Source organism: Artemia sp. Qi Xiang Cuo, chromosome 14, assembly GCF_049724085.1.
Source record: "Artemia sp. Qi Xiang Cuo chromosome 14, ASM4972408v1, whole genome shotgun sequence".
Lineage (NCBI taxonomy): Eukaryota > Metazoa > Arthropoda > Branchiopoda > Anostraca > Artemiidae > Artemia > Artemia sp. Qi Xiang Cuo.
The window spans coordinates 10,395,114-10,414,399 of record NC_142807.1 but is presented as its reverse complement, the minus strand read 5'-3'; the positions used below and the strand labels follow the sequence as shown (position 1 = coordinate 10,414,399).

Sequence of the window (19,286 nt, the reverse complement as noted above, 5' to 3'; positions counted from 1 at the left end):
CTACGCCTGTTTCCGAAAAATGGTCGCCATATTCAATTACCATAATTAAATGGTATTTTACCATAATTTTATTATAATCATCCTTCTATTTCTTACGGGAGTTTCTCATAGGCTGCCGAAGTAGATATTTTAATTTGTAAAAGTAGGCACTCTGTATGTTCTCCATTAAAATCAAGAGTTTCTGAATTTTTGGGGGAAAATGTGTCAGTCTTTTCACCCTAGACCTTTATCAGAAAACTAGGCATGAGATGATTATACAGAAAATTAATTACCATAATCATACGGTATTTTACCATAGTTTTATTATAATTTTCCTTCTATATTCCATAAATAGTTCCCATAGCCATTTTTCAGTCATGTTTCAGCACTCAGCCAGTAAAGGCGTACTGCTGATTCAATTCTGTGAATACTTGTGGTTACGAATCAGTGCTTTAATTTGGATATTCAGAAGGCGTTTATTGGAAAGTGGGGGGAATTAAAAAGCCCCCCTTGTGTTTAAGTCTTTTACGACTTTATTCATTTTCGTAATGGCACCCCCATCTAATCAGTTCAAGACAGGTGACATAGCTTTAGCACTATATATGGGGTACCCCCTCTGGCCAATCAGGATTATTGAGACGGTGAAGACTGCAACTGGTTCAACGAAGTATCGAGTATTCTATAATGGGTTACAAGATCACAAAATCACAGGATCAGCAACTCATCACAAGGTCACAAGATCAGCAACTCATCTTAGAGGTCCAACTTGTAGATTACGAGAGTAAAAAAGAGGAGGCATCCAAGAAAATGGAGAAATTTGCTCCAAGAAATTTGCTCCATCACGAATGGAGCAAAGAAAGCGTTCGAAGAACTTCATTCTTTTCCAGAAATTTATCTTGATCTACTGAAAAAAGCTAAAAATCAAAGTGGCAGAGATGAGGATCTGCCAGCAGCGCTTCTCCTGATGTGAGTGGACTTCCAGCTCAATTGGTAGCCTCTGAGCAGGAAATTGCTCAAACGAAAGAAAACACTTCTCGTTCGTGAAACTAGCAATTCTTCACAATAGAGGCTCTGGTCGCTAGAAGAAATCTTCTGATGCGTGCGTCATTTTTTGCATATATTATTAGTTAGCATATCTTCATAAGTTTATTCCTGCTTGTAGTAATTTTAGTTAGATAACATTGGTTTTTCATTTATTTTTTACAGTTTAGCATTAGTTTTCCATTCATAGGTTTTGTCCTCCGTCAACCAGGGACACATAATGATTTGTTGTCAGTGAAGTCAAATAAGGTTAATCGCTTCGTGCATTAACCCTTCGCAACCCTTTGAAGTCGCTTGAAAATAATCCATTTCGTATTGATGACGTATTGTTACCTCGCATGGCAAATGATCCCGCTGAAGTTAATGTTAGGCCGATGAGGCATAGTAGAGGCATTTTGATATTATGAATAGCAATGTTATTAATGTGACAAATATCGATTTATGTATTGGCCAGTGGAACTGTCACATCACGTCGAATTTTTCTGAAGTGTCGAACCTTCTTACTTCATGTTTTGATAAAATTGATATGTTGGGTATATGCGAATCTTTTCTTAGACAGGATAGCTTTCTCCCGTCATATACTTTTCCAGGGTACCAGCTGGTTTCAAAATCAAGAAATTCTATGATGCGGGGTGGACCTGCATTTACAAATAAGCATCAAAACAGATACACAGTAAAGAAGGATTTTTACTGTTGGATTGAAGGTAAGATCGAAACTTTTTCTATTGTGGTGGAAGTTTCGGAGGAGAAAAAGTTGTTAGTTTGTTTGGTATACCGGCCACCTAGTGCTAATCCGGAGAATTTTCTTCACGATTTTGATAAGTTTATTTCCGATACAGCGGCGACTAAATTGGATCGGGTTTTTGTTGGTGATTTTAATTTTAATCTTCTTAATTTAAGTAGTTCTAACCTTGATTTTTTTTTTATCTTTTGTTGTCGCACAATTTTTTTCCGGTAGCAGAAATACCGACACGGATTACTAGTCAGTCGGCTACCCTCATTGATAATATTTATTTATTGGCGAATCTTATACCGAAAAGTTATTGCGACGTGATCATATGTCATAGTTCTGACCATCTTCCTTTGGCGTGTATAATTCGGGACACTGGAAAAAATGGTTTTTAAAATGGAGAAGACGATAGTTAGGGATCTTAAGCCGGAAAATCTTAAACAGTTTCAAGAAGAGATAAGTATAGTTTCTTGGGAGGAAGTTATGAATGAAAAAGAAAATGCATCGATGGCGTTTGATACTTTTTAAAAAATATTGTCACCTATTTATGATAAGCGTTGCCCTGTGAAGGTTGTTCGTAAGAAGAAAAATGTCCCATGGAATTCGTGGATGACGAATAAAATCTTGGACAAAATTAGTGAACGGAACAGCCTTTATCGGTTGTATCTTGATCCTCCAACGCAACAAAACCTTGAAGAATTCAGGAAACTTCGGAACAATGTGAACTCCCTCAGAAGGTCATCAATGAAATATTATTACTCAGAGAAGTTTGGCGATACAAACGGTGATGTTAAAGCGACGTTGACATCCGTGTCTGGCTAGAATCCCATGTCTAGATACGTGTCTAGTCAGACTTCAATGTCTAGGCAACGACCGTTCACAAATAAAATTCGGTGCTTAGCTAAAACTACAAATTTAGTTTCAAATAGATTACAGTTGTCATTTCTAGCCAATCAAGAGAGCTTATGCGAGCAAAACTTTGAAAATTGTAATCCCTATTTTTGCTGTCACAAGATAATGGATGAGGTAAGCCAAACAATGTGCTTCACTATTATGTTTGGTGATGCATATTTGCCTAAAAGGAAAAAAACAATTAATGAAAAAACTAAAATAAAATTTCAGTTCAATATGTAAACACAGATGATGAAAATAGTGGAACTTGACACATTCTAATTGGCTGTAATCGAAAATCCTAGACATTGATTTCTACAGTCTAGAACTCAAAGTTTAGGTAAGCACCTTATCTAACGTGTCTAGCTAAGCACCGGATTTTACTTGTGAACGGTCGTTGCCTAGACATTGAAGTCTGGTTAGACACGTGTCTAGACATGGGATTCTAGCTAGACACGCATGTGAACGCCGCTAAAGGGAACTCGGCAAGTGATAAATGAGACACTACGTAGTAATAACATTATAGAACCAGTGGATTAACTTGTAGTCAGTGAAAAACAAGCTAAAGGTAAGAAAGATGTTAGTGATGAGTTTTGTAAATATTTTTCAAATGTTGGAATTGATGTTAAAAATGATGTTGCTGACCATGGGTATAAAAACGAGCTGTTTATTGATGACCGTGGGGGAGGTCGTTCCATGAAATTCGTAAAGTGCACTCAGTGAGATCTCGGGGACGCACTGAAAACAATAAATTCAAATTCAGCAGGAATTGACGGTCTTAGCCTTAAGGCATTTAAGGCTGTCGCCACTTACCTTTTGCCTTGTCTTCTATATTTGGTGAACCTATCTATGGAAAAAGGCCAGTTCCCAGATGTTTTAAAACAAGCAAAAATTATATCTTTACTTAAAGGTGGCGACAAAAGAGAAATGTCAAACTGGAGACCGACTGGAGATTCTGCCACAGTTCCCAAAAACATTTGAAAAGGTTGTTCATAAGAAACTATATTGCTGCCTTAATCCTCTTGGGTTTTTATGTGAAAGACAATTCGTATTCCAGGAATATCGTTCTACTAGGCACGCATTATGTCATCATCTTAATTTTTTAAACATTGTATTCGAGAGCGGCTCTACTTCTTTAACTATTTTACTAATTCTAAAAGAGCTTTCGATACTGTTGATTTTGAGCTGTTGATAGATAGGATGTCACATTTAGGGATACAAGGAAACTGGATTGATTGGTTCCGTTCGTATTTGTATGGTAGACCAATGCGTGTAGTAGTGGGGGATATTGTCAGTTCACCTCGTCCTGTACTATGAGGGGTACCGCAAGGCTCTGTGTTAGGTCAGCTTTTATATTTAATTTACGTCGACACATTACGGTTCTACATTCCTGATGCTGCCATAACATCCTTTGCGGATGACATAGCTATAACGATTGCTGGAAAGGCTTTGAGTGGGGTTGTTTCAAAAGCAAATAAAGTGCTACATAGCCTGCATGCTTTTACTAGTCTTAGTTGTTTAGCAGTGAACGCGAGTAAAACTAATTAAATGATTTTTTGTCGTACTGGAGTTATTTATAATGTTTTATGTTTAGTTTATTTTAATGATACGGAAATTAAGCAGATATTTGATACAATGTATCTTGGTTTTCAGATTGATTGTAATTCAAATTGGAAAAAAACATAGTGAAATTGTATCGGTGAAAGTTGCGCGGGGTTTAAGGCTGATTCGTAGATTTAAACATGTTTTTCCTGTCTCATTTTTGAAAATTTTATATGATTCATTTATTCATCCTTACATTGTATATGGTTGTTCTGCGTGGGCTAGTAATTCTGTTGTAAATATTAAACACATACAAATTGTGCAGAATAAACCGCTGTACCTGCTCGGTGATTTTGAAAAATGTGAACGTACAATGGATTGTTATCGCCATTTTAATATTGTAAATGTTGTTTTGAATATTCAAAATGTTTAATATTTTAAATTATCAGAGTGGTATTTTCGTGTATCAGTGTTTAAATAAACTAGCCCCTAATTATTTTTGTCATGTTTTAGCATCAAATTCTGCGTACCATTCTTCTGATACAAGGAATTCCACGGACCTAGCACAAGAGAGACGACACACTGCTAGGTCTAGTTTTGTATTTAGGCATGTGGCCGTTTCGGAATGGAATAGTCTTACGGAAAGGCTGAGAGTGTGTCCTATTTTAAAAATAATATAAAGAATTTATTGATGAATAAGGATGAATGAGAGGGGGGGCTGTCTTCTGTCTTCTATCTACTGTAAGTATTGGTTCGTGGTTTTCACGAGGTTTATTTTTATTTATTTATAAAATTGCATTTTTCTTCTTTTTTTTTGTTTTTTTTTTCAATATATATATATGAGTCAGTAAAATAGTGAGTCCTGCCACAAACAAATCTGTATAGATTTTCACGTGGTAGGTCTATTTGATATGTTTTTTTTGTGAATATTGGTCTTTATTAAAAATGAATTTTTATTTAAAAAAAATAACACGTGGAAGCAGACGCGGCAATTTCAGAAACAGGTAGTCTAAATATCCTTTATTGTAATTAAGGGTTTCTGAATCATTTTTAGGAAAATATATTCGTCTATTCACCCTCCATCTTTGTCAGAAAAATAGGCAGTAGATGGTTATACTCGTATGGTAATTCAATTGCCATATAATATGGTACCATAATTTAATTATAATTGTATTCTCACGGCATGTTGAAGCATATATGATAATTTCTAGAAGTCGGTACTGTAGATGCGCCAATTATTATCTAGATGCCTAAAATACTTTTTGAAAAATATATCAGTTTTTTCACTCTAAATCTTTGTTAGAAAAATCGGTACTAGATGGTAGTATGGTGATTCAATTACCATAGTTATATGATATGGTACCATAATAATTTAATTATAATTGTACTTCTATTTCCCATAAAAATTTTTCACTGACTGACTGACAAGACTGACAATACATGTTCGAGGAACCTTCCCAACAATTTTTAGCAGGGTAATTTTATTTACTTACTTATTGGAAATGTGTCTTTATCATAAACAAAAGAAAAAAACAAACAAATTACATTACTAGGTTAAATTGAAAAATTATAAAATTTCTCGACATGCACAAGATTACGAAAAATGCCCTAAAATTAATGCTTGTTTTATAACATATTAATAAATATGTATTTCAAAATGAAACATATTAAAGCCCAAAGACATGTAATGAGCGACCGTCGATTACAAAAGCCTCAAAGATACACTTACCTATAAACGGCGTCATAACATCAACATTTATCTTCAGCATTTCGTCAAATTTGGCCACAAAACTGCCACCAAATTTTTGTCCAAAACCATCCATCATAGCCCCCAGTTCGATTTTGTCAGTCCTAATCTTAAACAATCCCGAGGCAGAGAATTCTTCATCTCTAAATGTGACAGTTAATCTCGGCTCTACTGACTTCATAGACATTGGTATGTTCAAGAGAACTCCAGTGCTTTCATATCCAGAAAAGGGGGTTTTCAACAAAACAGAGGCGTCGTATGATGTATCAGTGGGTTGATATTTGACTGAAGCAAGTAATTCTTCAAAATCTTTTAAGGATGTAGCTACCTTTAAATCAGCATTTATGCCTGAGTCAAGTTTGAAATGAGCTTGTATTTGGCCACTTTTAAAAGCGCTAAAAGGCGTTGTAAGGTTTGATGAGAGCTGTACGTTGTTCCATGAAGCATAAGCAGCAGCGCTTTCAAATCGAATTGACTGTTGGCCATAAGCAGCTTCAATTTCGCAACTAGCCTCTTGACCTGAATTATAGCTAGAAAAAGATAAAAAACAATTTCATATTCTCAATGTATTAATAGAAATACAAGAAAGAGTACACAAGTATGAAAACAAACATTCCTTAACCTTCGACCTGAAGAATACCGCTACTACTACGACTTACTGCAGTGTCAGGCCTCCTGAGGCCAACACAGATGAGCACACTCCTCTGGTATCGCAATCTGTTAAAAGCTTCACACATTACCCCATCCAAAGAAGTTACAATTTCTTTGAAATCCTTTCTTTTTACCACAGCGTTTGGTGGCGAGCTGGTTGTTGTTTGGCCCAAGATGGATGGCGAAAATCACAATCTTCGGCAATCTATAATTCTTCATCTGTGCCAATTTTGGCTTTTTTTTTTCTTATAGCCCCCCCCCCCCCCAAAAAAAAAATTGATTAAAATCATTTTTCTTACAGCTTACTGTTTGAAATACGACCAGTCCAAAAAAAACAACAACTAAAAACACAGAATAGTTTTTGGCTAAAATAAAATGGCTATACGGCTAAATGGCTAAAATAATAGTTTTGGCTAACATAAAATAGAATCGTCGACGTCGGCCTGCTAACGTTGAATATAGAAAATTAAATATGTGATAATTTTTAAGATCAGGAGAGAATAGAAATTAGTTATTATTCCTCGATGTACGTCTACAGTTGTGAGGATTTTCAAGAACATTTGAAAAACAGTTACAAAAATGCGATTTTGAACCATGTCTTTGACAGCCCCTCCTCAAGCTGGTAGGCGTGAGACGGAAGCAAATCCTGGCCGGTTCAACCATCAAAATTCTAATGAGATTGCAAAATATCCTATAGCTTTCATATTTCTATGAGGATTGTTTTGTCAGGTTTGTCATTAAAAAAACCGTACGTATATGCCCCCCCCCCCTATCCATGACATGCTACGTTTAATTTTAACGCCAAGAAATAAACATGATAGCAAACATCGACTTCAAGAAAAAATTAAAAAAACAAAACGAATTCTAAGTTTTTAATTTCTTAAAAAAATTATATATCCGTTGCAGCAATTCAAAAGAACTAGTAAAACTAACTTCTATCAAATCGTTAATTATAGTAACTGTTTTTGCTCTGGTTATAAAGCTTACATAGATAAAATAAAAATTATTTTTCAAACAAATAAGTGTTTTTCTTATATATATATATATATATATATATATATATATATATATATATATATATATATATATATATATATATATATATATATATATATATATATATATATATATATATATATATATATATATATATATATATATATATATATATATATATATATATATATATATATATATATATATATATATATATATATATATATATACTATCTTTATATGTGAGCAATATGCATGTTCTCGAAAACGGCTCCAAATGTTTCGAGAAAATTGGTATCTTGGGATATTCCGCATACAAAAACGATCTAGATAGGTAATAAGTCTGAGAAAAATCGTGATAATTTTTAAAAGAGCCATAGAGCCGTGATAAAAAGAGCCATAATTTTTTTTTTACAAAGGACGTCATGTACTACGTTAGTACATGACGTACATGACATCATATAAGAATTTCTTATGACATTATATATGGTATTATACAAGCATTTTCTTATATAATGTCAGTCACAGTATAAATAAGATTGTTGAGTTTCCAACGCAACAGTTATTTATATAATATAATGTCTGTTGAAAGGTCCAAAAAACAAAAATTTGCAGTTGCAGTTAATATAAATGATGATTTTTTGGAACTAGCACCTGAACTATCAGATGTGAAAAGATGTGAAATTTGACAACCTCTACCATCGATTGCGACAACATCAATACGGAAAGTAAAAGCAAAGGTTATTGCTAAATTGTCTGAAGTAATCAAAATCCAAAAACGTGATAAAAATGAAAATGAAGAGCAGACACGGGCGGTTAGAAGATATGCGAAAATGACAATTAGAGCGTGTTAAAAAGGAAAATAAAGAGCAAAGACACACGCAGTTAGAAGACTTACGAATCGAGCAAGTGAGCAAGTCAAAAATGAAAATGAAGAGCAAAGACATACACGATTAGAAGAAAAGCGATGGCGTGTCAAAAATGAAAATGAAAAGACACGCGGTTAGAAGACATGCGACACCTAGCATGTGAGCGGGCCAAAAATGAAAATGAAGAACAAAGACACCTGTGGTTAGAAGACATGCAACACCGAACATGTGAGCGAGTCAATGAAAATGAACCTGGACAGCGAGAATCAAAACGTGCCAAAATTGAAAATGATAGCGATGATGATTAGGTTTTGGATTTTGACATGTATAGGGTCATGAATGTCTACCATACCTTTGAGAACCAAAAATATAGACTAAAGTCTCTTCAAACCTGATATGATGGTGCAAACTGTGTCAAATTCTTTGTGAATTACTGTCTTCATTAATATTATTTGACCGATCAACATTTCCAGGATTGTTGGTTAATTATTTTGCTTATTCAACCCTAGACACATAAAAAAAGTATCCAAATATTAACATCAATGAAGTAAAATCGTCCCCCTCTTCACTTCTAATAGCTTAAAAGATTCCAGTTTAAAATATTCAACAAGTATGAAAGATTTCCGCGGTGTCAAATCCCGAAAATTAGGAGGGAGAGGACTAAAAATGTATTTTTCAAACTCTAATGGGAGAGGCAATTTTTTTTCAATCTCTCTATTGAAAGTGCCCAAAAAGTCATTTTCCAATGAAAATATCGCAAAATAATATTTTTCATAATATAGGGGGAAGGGAAATACTACAGGAGGCTAATGACCCCTCCAATTAACACCACTGAATATTATAATTTATCTTAGTTAAAATTAGATTTTTGCGTACACAACATATGTTTTGTTTCATTTTTTTCTTTATTTAAAAAAAAAACATTAACTAAAACTTACGTTGTGTTAAGGACAATCGTGGCAGACTGGCCCTTCAATAACGGACTGGCGATATTGAATTCTGCTCCCAAAGGATCTATCTGGACTACAGCGGAGATACTATGAACACTTCTATACAATTCTGTTGCAATCAAGAATTCACTTCTTCTTCCACGACTGGCATTAATCTCAAGAGAGGCTACGTCTAGGTTTAAAACCGAGGATTCGATGTTGAGACGAACTAGTAAAGAATCCAAGTCTTTCCTTAGCTCACCAGAGACTGTATGGCTGCCAGAGCCAGTTTCGGTTGTAACTGTGAGCTCAAATAAGTTGGTCGTGCGACGCAAAGTGGCCTTTGCTAATAGTCGTTCATCAGCAATATAGGGTGATTCAGCATTGAACTGAACTTCATACGCACCATCTTTAATAACCTTTAGAATGTAAAGGGACGTGAGCATAGAAACCATAATTTGTTATTAAAAAAATAATTTAAAAGAAAAATATAAGTAAAAAAAAAAACAATAAAAAAAAAAAAAAACAACACCCGAATTAGTATGTCCAGTGCTTTTCAGCTTGATTTAAGGTAATTTGGAACTTCTTTGTAGGGTGTAAAGAGGAAGGCTTTAAATAGATTGGGGCGGGGGAGAAAATAATAAAATACAATTTATAATGAAATACCCTCATAAGATAATTATTATTTTAAAATAATTTTTAAAACCAATTATTTGATTTTTAATTTTTAATTAAAATTTATTAAAAACAATTATTTTATCATTTTAGCTAAACAACTTACATTATCGATGTGATTTCTTGACTAAGTTTGTTTTCTTTTTATTTATTAATACTGTATTTCGCTGATGACGGATGTTGAATATATAGCCAAAATATTCATTTTGATTGTACTACCGCGTTATTTGCTGTCTTCACAAATGTCCTCAGTGTCTTCTCTTGTTTTGTATGATGGAGGAGGATCATACGTAGCTGTGATGGCCTCAATCGTTGACCTCAAGATATGGTGCTGCAGTGAGTCGTTAGTAGTAGTAGTAGTTTCAGCTTGATACTGAAACTAGCATTGTTACGAATAATTTTTGGATATGCATCTATTTTTTTGTACCATTGATATCCCATCAGTAAGAGGGAGAAAGGCTTTAAGCAGCTTCTAACCCCCCCCCCTCGCACAAACACTCGGAAAAACAAAAATTATGGATTTGTACGATTTTATCGTATTTTCTGAATTTTTTTTTTTTTTAACTTCTATATTTCACAAAAAAGACAAGGAAAACGGAAATGGGTGTAGTAATGGTATAGAAAATGGGTATATTAGAAGAAAAGTCTCAACAAAACTTAAATATTTTTCCAAGCAATAATGAGGAGCAGCAAAATATCTTGGAACCAGCTTTGATATTCAGCTTTTTATTCAGTTTATTCAGTTTAGCTTTGATATTCAGTAATGGGTCTTCAGAAGGGTATGTACTGAGAAGGTGTTTGAGCACACATCTACCATTTTCCAAAATTCGTGTTTTGTGTAATTCCAATTTTCTTATATTTTTCTTTTTTCAAATCCTTTCTTAAATGATATTTCTTGGTTTAGAAAATTGAGTAACAAAAATATGAGTACGTTGAGAGGGCAAATGAGCATAATAAGACGCTTGAAGGAAGAGAACCACGTCTTTTTTACGAATTACAGAAAATCAGAATTAAAAATAACGATTCGCATCATTGGAAAAAATCCAAGCTGAACAATTAAAAATAATACTTTATTCAAAGACAGGTTCAGATCTAAGCCTACACAAAGACCAAATATAAGAAAAGCACCAAAATTTAAAAACCTATTTTTTCTACAAAAAAAGAGGGATTCAGTAAAAAAAAAAAGACAGCAAAATTGGCCGTAAAGGAAGCGATAAAAAAATAAACGAAAACTAGCTGAAAAGAAAGGAAAACACCAAAATTAAACGACAAAAAAACGAAAAGAATAAACGTAAAGAAAGGAAAGCATCAAAATTAGCCATAAAGAAAGGAATAAAAGAATAAACTAAGAAATCATACAGATAGAATATATCTAAACGACAGAAACACATTAGACAAAACTTCTTGTCAAAGCTTTCTGAGTTGAAAGTTTACACTATCTTTTTAACATAAAGGCAAAGGAAAGAAAGAAAATTTTACGCAATAGTAACAATTTTAAATAGCAACAAAAGTAACAACAAGGTATTACGATTACGAACCAAATTAAAATTGAAATTCCAGGACAAAATTATTCTAGAAGTTAATAGAAGAATGTGAAATTCTAATTCAAAAAGCTGTGGGACAGCAATATTTATAAAAATGTATACCAGCGATTTATAATTTATAATTATGATTTTTTAAATGTTTTATTATATATATAATTATGTATACAATAAATACAAAAATTTAATCTCATATCTTCAAGCCAATTCAATTCAATTCAATTCAAACTTTTTATTTCCTCCGAATACGAAGAGTAAAAAAAGAAATAAATAAAAATAATAACCGCTAATCAACAGGCCATAAAATTATTTTAATCTATATAACAACAAATACGCAAAGGCCTTCAATCAAAATTACCACACAAATTAACACTTCATTCAATAGATAATAAATTAACACTTCATTCAAAAATTAAATCAAATAAAATAAATTAAGCTTCGTGCGCAGCTCTATATAAATTATGAGAAAAAACTTTTAATTTGGATAAAAATTTCTTTTGCTTTTTCTCCAAAACATCAGCAGGGTTTTTTATTTTATATGTATTCATTAAAAAAGTATTTGATTCAGATTTAGAAAAGCGGCAAAGGAACTTAGCAAAATTAAAAAATGTGGTTTTTACATGCGCAATATTACTAATTCTAAAAAACGGGAGAAGCGATTAAAAACCTAAAATTTGAGGCAAAGCGACTGTATTATATACCCGAGCCAGTGATTTCCGAGAAAGGAGATCGCAAAGACAAATTACTGCCCCGAAACTAGACGCTATTCTACTTTTAACAGCTTTAGAAATAGAAGCACGACATAGAGCTAAAGTTGGTCGATAAGGCACACCAAGATATAAAAAAGATTCCAAAGGTTTTAAAATACTGTCATAAATACGAACAGAAATTTCTGAATTAACGAGATCATTAGCCTTAGGACCAAGAATTAAAAACTGACAGTTTTCAGGGCGAAAACGAAGTCCATGCTCACTAAAAACCTTTGCTAAAAAATCTACATTTTGTTGAAGTGACTGAAGCGATCGACTCAAAAGGAGTACCTTTACCATAAATAAAAGTCAACTGAATTTGATCAAACAGCCCCGAAACAGTAATATTGAAAATCAAAGGAGAAATAATGCTTCCTTGTCTCAGCCCCCTACATAACTTAATATTATGATCATTGAACTGATTATTCTACTTACTACGAATACGAGAGAAGCCATACCCCTTTTTTTAAATCCAAATTAATGGAAGTTGGGTATTATTCTTCAAGCGTGCAGCCATAGATCAAGAATGAATAATTGAATCATACTCCACCGCAAAATCTAACACAAGTGTATAAACTCTATCCCATAAAACTTCCAAGAATAATTTTTTTTCTACATTAATAAACAAAAGGAGATAAAAAAAAATATACAGACAAATAAAAAGTAAAAAAGCCATAGTGAATATATTGTCCAATTTGTTATTGTCCCATCTCTCTTAGGCGAGAGCTTACCCATCTTGTCAATATAACGCAAAAGATCAGAAATCAAATTTAACTAATTTTTTTCTGTAGAGAAATATTTACTGTCCTTTAAAAAAGATGGAAATATTCAAATTTTGACAATACATAAAAATAAAGAAAATACGAAGCGTAAATTTATTCTTAAAAAAACTGTCGTTTCCCCCCAATTTCAAGAATCGGAAATAAAATCTACGAAACTGAACCTTCATAATGAAAAAGATTCTTTAAAAGAGAAACTATTCTGAATAAGGGGAGGAAATCTTAAAAAAACTAGCATATTTAAAAGATAGTTAAAAGATAGATTACAAAAATGCAACGGAAAAGTTTAATATGAATTACGTGTATAAGCTTACTGGACTGTAAGTTTATTCCATTTTAGAAATAAAATATTGCTTTGATTTAGTACTTGAAGTACAGATTTTGTAGCGCAGTGTAGAGGAAAGTGTAGAGCAGTGCAGATGAAATTTTGGTGCAGTGCAGATGAAGGTGTAGTGCAGTGCAGAGGAAACTGCAGTGTAGTGCATAGGACATTGCAGTGCAGTACAGATGAAAGTTTGGAGCAGTGCAATGAAAAGTGCAGTGCAGTACAGAGGAAAGTTTGGAGCAGTGCAAGGAAAAGTGCAGTGCAGAGGAAAGTGTAGTGCGTACAGAGTGAATTGTAGTGCAGTGCTGAGGATTGAAGTGCAAAATGAAATAAAAGAAAGCAAAAGTATACCTTATAGTCAGCTTTATGGACAGCTTCCTCAGTTTCAATCAAAATAACACCATCAAAAGCTCCAGCTACCAACTTCAAATCAACAGCTCCAGTAAATGGACTGTCTGATCTACCAGTAAGAGCAACATTATCTGTCAGGTCCAAAACTCCTGATATATTGTGAATCAACTCCCCTTTGATCATACCTTCAAAATTTATGGACAAATAGCCTTCATCTTGCCATGAAATTGAAAATGTGGCTGTTCTCTTTACAGAAATTAGAGGCGTATCGAGTTCAAACTCGCCAGATAAGTGGTTGTCTTCATGATTCAGAGTTAAGGAGAACTGATGACTGCTGTTTGCAGTTCTCAGGATGACATCAACAACATAATAGCCAAATGAACTAGTTAAAGAACGTTTGACAATGCTGTAAAATGGCAGTTCTGCTTCAAAGAAAAACTGTAGCGATGAATTGTCAAACTCATACTTAAAGTTTGCTTCATTGTTTAAAATTTGAACCGATAAGTCAGATTTCCTAAAATCTTTGTTCAATGAGAAGTTGAGAAAAAAGGGTATGGGTTGCGAATATCCACTTGACGTAATTATTCCGTTTGAAAATAAAGAATTCAAAGAATAGCTGTATTTTCCAGAATAAGAGTAACGGAAATTTTTGTTTTCTATAGAAATTTCTATTTTATTCTGATTCTCAGATATTGCTTCATTTTCAAAAACCACACGAAAATGATCAAGCATCGATAAGAGGCTTGTTTTTGAGGTAAGAGTTAATGACTTTGAACTAAAATTGATTGATCCATTTAGCTCTAAAGATTGCCCAAGGACTTCTGAATTCAGCTCACCTTCTGCATACATTCCGTTCATTTTCCAAGCAGCTGTAACTGTCCCCAAATCGAGTCCCTTTAATGGCGATGAGAATTGAAGATTGAAATCACCATTTAATTTATCTACACGAGCGTTCAGTTCGAAATAGAAGCTCTCGAAATTTTTGAACGGTGTTTCAACTCGTAGCAAAGCTTTTAGTGTTGGCAATTTAAATTTAAATTGTGCCTTACATTCAAAAGTGTTGTCATTTACTGACAATTTAGCTTTCATACCAGAATCAATTAAAATGGCTTCAAATAAAAAGTGAGATCTTTGAATTTTGGCGCTAGTCCATAAGCCATTCTTGGAGAGTTTGTAGTTCAGAATAATTTCTATGTCTTTTACATTCTTAAATGGTGTTTCCAAATTGAATTCTAGAGTTTCGCCAGTTATAAGTCCACTAATTCTTAATCTGGAAATATCATTCCACTGGGCTGAAAGTTTTCCACCTTTAGCTGTATTTGATAACTCAAAGTATAAATCTCCAGAGAGTCTTCGGGCAGTTTCAAACGGAGTGCTCAAAGTTCCGGCAACTCTAAATCCTGTATCAATCTTAAATACGCCAGAAAAGTGAATAGTATGATTAGGTCCATAGTTCATCCAAATATTCAAAGAATCTTTTTTGGTCTCAACTGATAACGAAATGTCTTGAAAGCCATCAACTGGCAACGACAATGAAGCCAAAATATTCTCCTCATCTTTAGTCTTATTAAATAGAGTCATAAATTCAAGGCGTCGACCATCAAATCCAGCTCTCAAAAAAATTTTCTTTGAATTTCTTTCTTGCAAGATTTCCATACTTATTGATACAGGGTCAAAGTTTTTGGCTTCAATAACAAATAAAGCTTTTCGAACTGGATTAATAAGACCACCGAAATGAAGTCGAACTTGTTCAGCACCATAACGGAATATCGCATCAACACCCTTCAAACCATCAGTAGCATTAGCGTAGGCGATAGAAAGTTCAATATCCTCTGTTAATGAAGATAAAAAAACAAATTTAACACCATTCTCTGATTCTTCAGAGAAACCACCAGAAATTGATGACACTTTATCATCCAAAATTATGGTTAATTCAGTTTTCCTATTTATTTCAGATGGCAGCACACCATCAATCTTAATTGACTTGAATCCAGTGAAAGGAGCGTCAATCTCACATTTTAAATGTTCATTAATAAGACTGTAACTAAAAGATAAGTGATTTTCTCCATCAGAAGCATCGAATTCTACGCGACTATTCTTAGCACTAAAAGAATAATTCGAATCTAACCGAAGATTTTTCAGTCCGTCAAATGGTGTTTCCAAAACAACGTTAACACCTTTCCCATTGGCTATAAAATTAAAATCAATATTTTTAATTCCTCTTGTTAATAACTTTACCTTAATACCATTAATAAAGCTGGCTTCTGTAGTAACTACAATATTTTCATAGTTAATAATTGGTGTGGTTACACTTAACATAACTGAAGGGGTTAACGGACTTCTACTAACTTTTGCTTCAAAACTAGTAGTACTGTTGTCTACTTTGAATTCAGCATAAGCCGTTTTTAGTTCATCATTAAAATTATATCTTATAACTGATGCCAAGTTAAACATAGTATTAGACGTTAGATGAATTCTTGACTCGGCCTCATACTTGGTTTTGACATTCGCCACACCATTAAATCGGATACGCGTTGTGCCATATGATAAGACAGCCTGAGCAATTTTCTCTATTGAAGCTACATTATATTCATAGCTAATTTCAAGTGTTTCAATAAATGGGGCAGTGATTCTTAGTTGAGAACTACTTTTTAATATTTTGAAATCGAAATCGGCGTTAATTTCTAATTTTTGGTTGTCAAAATTGACCAAAGCATATGCATTGCTGTTACCATATTGAGCTTGAAGAGAAACGTCTTCAAATCCACTAATTGGTAATTTCAAACTAGCCTCTAGTCTCCAAATACCATCGGTAACTATGCTATTGCCAAGTAAAATGTATTTAGAATCACCATTTTGGTAATTAATTACCAAATACGATTTTTCCTCTTTTGTAGCATTCATCTCTACACGAAATTCTTGATGTTCAAACAGTATGGACTTTGCAGATCCTCTAACCGAAAAATCTTTTAGGCCGTTATTAATAAATTGCATATAAAGTGAAACTATATTCTTTTCTTCTCTGTTAATACTAGCCTCAAAGCGATTAGATACGAGTTTCCAACTTGTTTGTAGGGTTCCAAAGTTTTCGTTGCTCGATTTAATATCTAGTTTGCCACCGTTAATTCCATTCACAGAAGAGGTAGAAACAAAGTGAAATCCATTAAAATATGTGACTAAATCCAAATCCAGCTTACTAATCTTGGTATCAAGGTTGTGCTTGAATTTCAATTCAAACTTATCCTCTAGTATAGCAGGCAATACTAAACTTAAACCCAGGTCACTGCTTTCAATCGATGCTCCATAATTCGCAGCAAGAAGCAATGCAGCGTTACCTTTCGTGTCATAGCGAATATCTACCATTTTGGCTTCAATAAAGCTATATTTGGCACTAAATTCCAAATCTTCAAACCCTCTGAAAGGAGTAATGAGAACTACACTGAAAGCTCCACTACTTTCATCAGCTTGAAGCCTCAGAGACATCTCAGCATGGTTCATGTCCTGTTGAATGTTGATATTAGTACTGATTTTGTTATCTTCGGTTGCTAGGTCGTACACGAAGTCAAACGAAGATGTTTCAAAACCAGTGATTGGCAAACTACTTTGAATAGAAACGGCTCCTTCTCTTGGTGTTAGTTGAGCTCTTAGGACGCTTTCGTAAGAATTAATTCCTAAAATACAGAAAGAGATGAAAGAAATAAAAATTCAAATTCTCGGGAGGGGACAATAAAGTAAAAAAATAACAAAAAAAACACAAAACAACATGAAATAAATAAATAAAAGACACTTGTTCTTCACTTCAAAGTAACTACACACATAAATTTCTCACAATCACCCCCGAGGGGCACCTAAAATAATTTTGAGAAATGCGTGATATTTATTAACTGGAATGGTCAAGAAAATCTAAGAGTTTCTTGAACTCTATAGTCGGATAAATCTGACAGATATTCTAGCTTAGAATTACACCTCTGAGTACCGCCTCAGATACTCTTGAGAGATGCATGATATTTATATAAATATCCTTGCTTAGAGGTGCACCTCTGTGATGCTTGTTTTTAACTTTAATAGTAACTACACCCACATATTTCTCACAAGTACCTGAAAGGTGCGGATAAAATTGAAAATTCCACAGAAAAAGTCTGGATACACAAATTGCTTATAAATAAATAGATAAATGGTAAAACTAAATTAACCAAGAGATTGAGCCAAGGCCGTATCCAGGGGTGGGGCTAGGGGGTTTGACCCTCCCCCCAGAGATTTTTGTCCGACTCGTACAGATGTACCAAAAGTGCATAAAAAAAAATTATGCGTATTTTAATTTTTTATAGCAACCAACCCCCCCCCCCCCCACCGTGAACGAAATTCCTGGATACAGCCTTGGATTGAGCCATAAGTCTACTAAAACTCATAAAGTACCAAGGACATTAAATACAAATATTGTTTTCCAGTGGACCCGTCTTAGGTCGAATCATACTTGAAAACTGTGATTTCTAAGATTTTTCTTTTGCTTGTTTCAAGGTTATGAAGCTTTTAGGATGGTGTCACATTCCCGTCACTGTTACCCCGTTAAATTGTGAAAATAAATAAGCAAAATTCCGTAAAAATTAATACATATATATTAAAATTAATAAAATTAATAAATAAGTTTTTTTATAAATAAAATTAATATAATTAATAGATTAAATAAATTTATAAAATTAATAATTAGTAAAAAATAAATAAAATTAATAACAAAAATTAATACATAAGCAAAACTTCGTAGAAATTAGAACATTAATACTCTCCAAAGACAACTACACCTTCAAAGGAAGGCTAAACCTTTTCAAGTCGTTTGGTGCCATCTACTTTTAGCTTGTTTCCTGCTGATTGTCCTCCCACGTTTCTTTTTTTTAAATTTGACACCCGCTACTGCCAAAAGCTAAATACGAAGGTCTTTTTCATTAAATATTAAACTTCAGATATCCCCTCTTTTTATAAGATATATATGGTTACGTAAGTTTCCATTTAACCAGATTCAATCAATAAGATTTCATTATATCAGTCCATGGTAGCTTAAAATTATTCCCATTAGTTAAAGCTTAAATAATAATTCTTATTATAATATTTAAAATAGAATAAGAATATATAAATTTTATTTATTCAATAATTTCCGCTTTTTATAAGCAACTGTATTGCTAAAAATTTTATCAAGTAAAAGAATGTAAAATAGAAACATTTAAGAAGAAATTGTGCTTAATTTGTGAAACGGGTAATTAATGCGAGATAATTAATCCAATCAAGACAAAAACGCAAAAGCACGGTCAGCATACTGGTCTTTTCATTTCCACCTGAATTAGGAGGAAATTCTATTTTCTCCTAAAAATTATTTAATACTACTAATATATATCTCAATTTACACCGTTGTATCTCGTTGTATTTAAGAAGAGGCTGATCTACCCTTTACATTTACTTCTACCTTATATTTTCTACTTCTTCTTCGCTACTTTACTTA

General features: G+C 33.3%; 1 protein-coding gene across 2 annotated transcripts in view; it reads right to left on the bottom strand.

Moving 5' to 3' along the window:
* Positions 1-19,286, bottom strand: part of LOC148944115 (uncharacterized) — a 285,083-nt gene that overhangs the window by 62,182 nt on the left and 203,615 nt on the right. For both annotated transcript variants that reach the window (XM_089100272.1, XM_089100273.1), the window contains exons 22-24: positions 13,796-17,466; positions 9,385-9,794; positions 5,913-6,460 (exon numbers count right to left, since the gene is read on the bottom strand). In XM_089100272.1, coding sequence (XP_088956398.1) covers positions 5,913-6,460; positions 9,385-9,794; positions 13,796-17,466 — 4,629 coding nt within the window. The remainder of the gene's footprint in view (positions 1-5,912; positions 6,461-9,384; positions 9,795-13,795; positions 17,467-19,286) is intronic.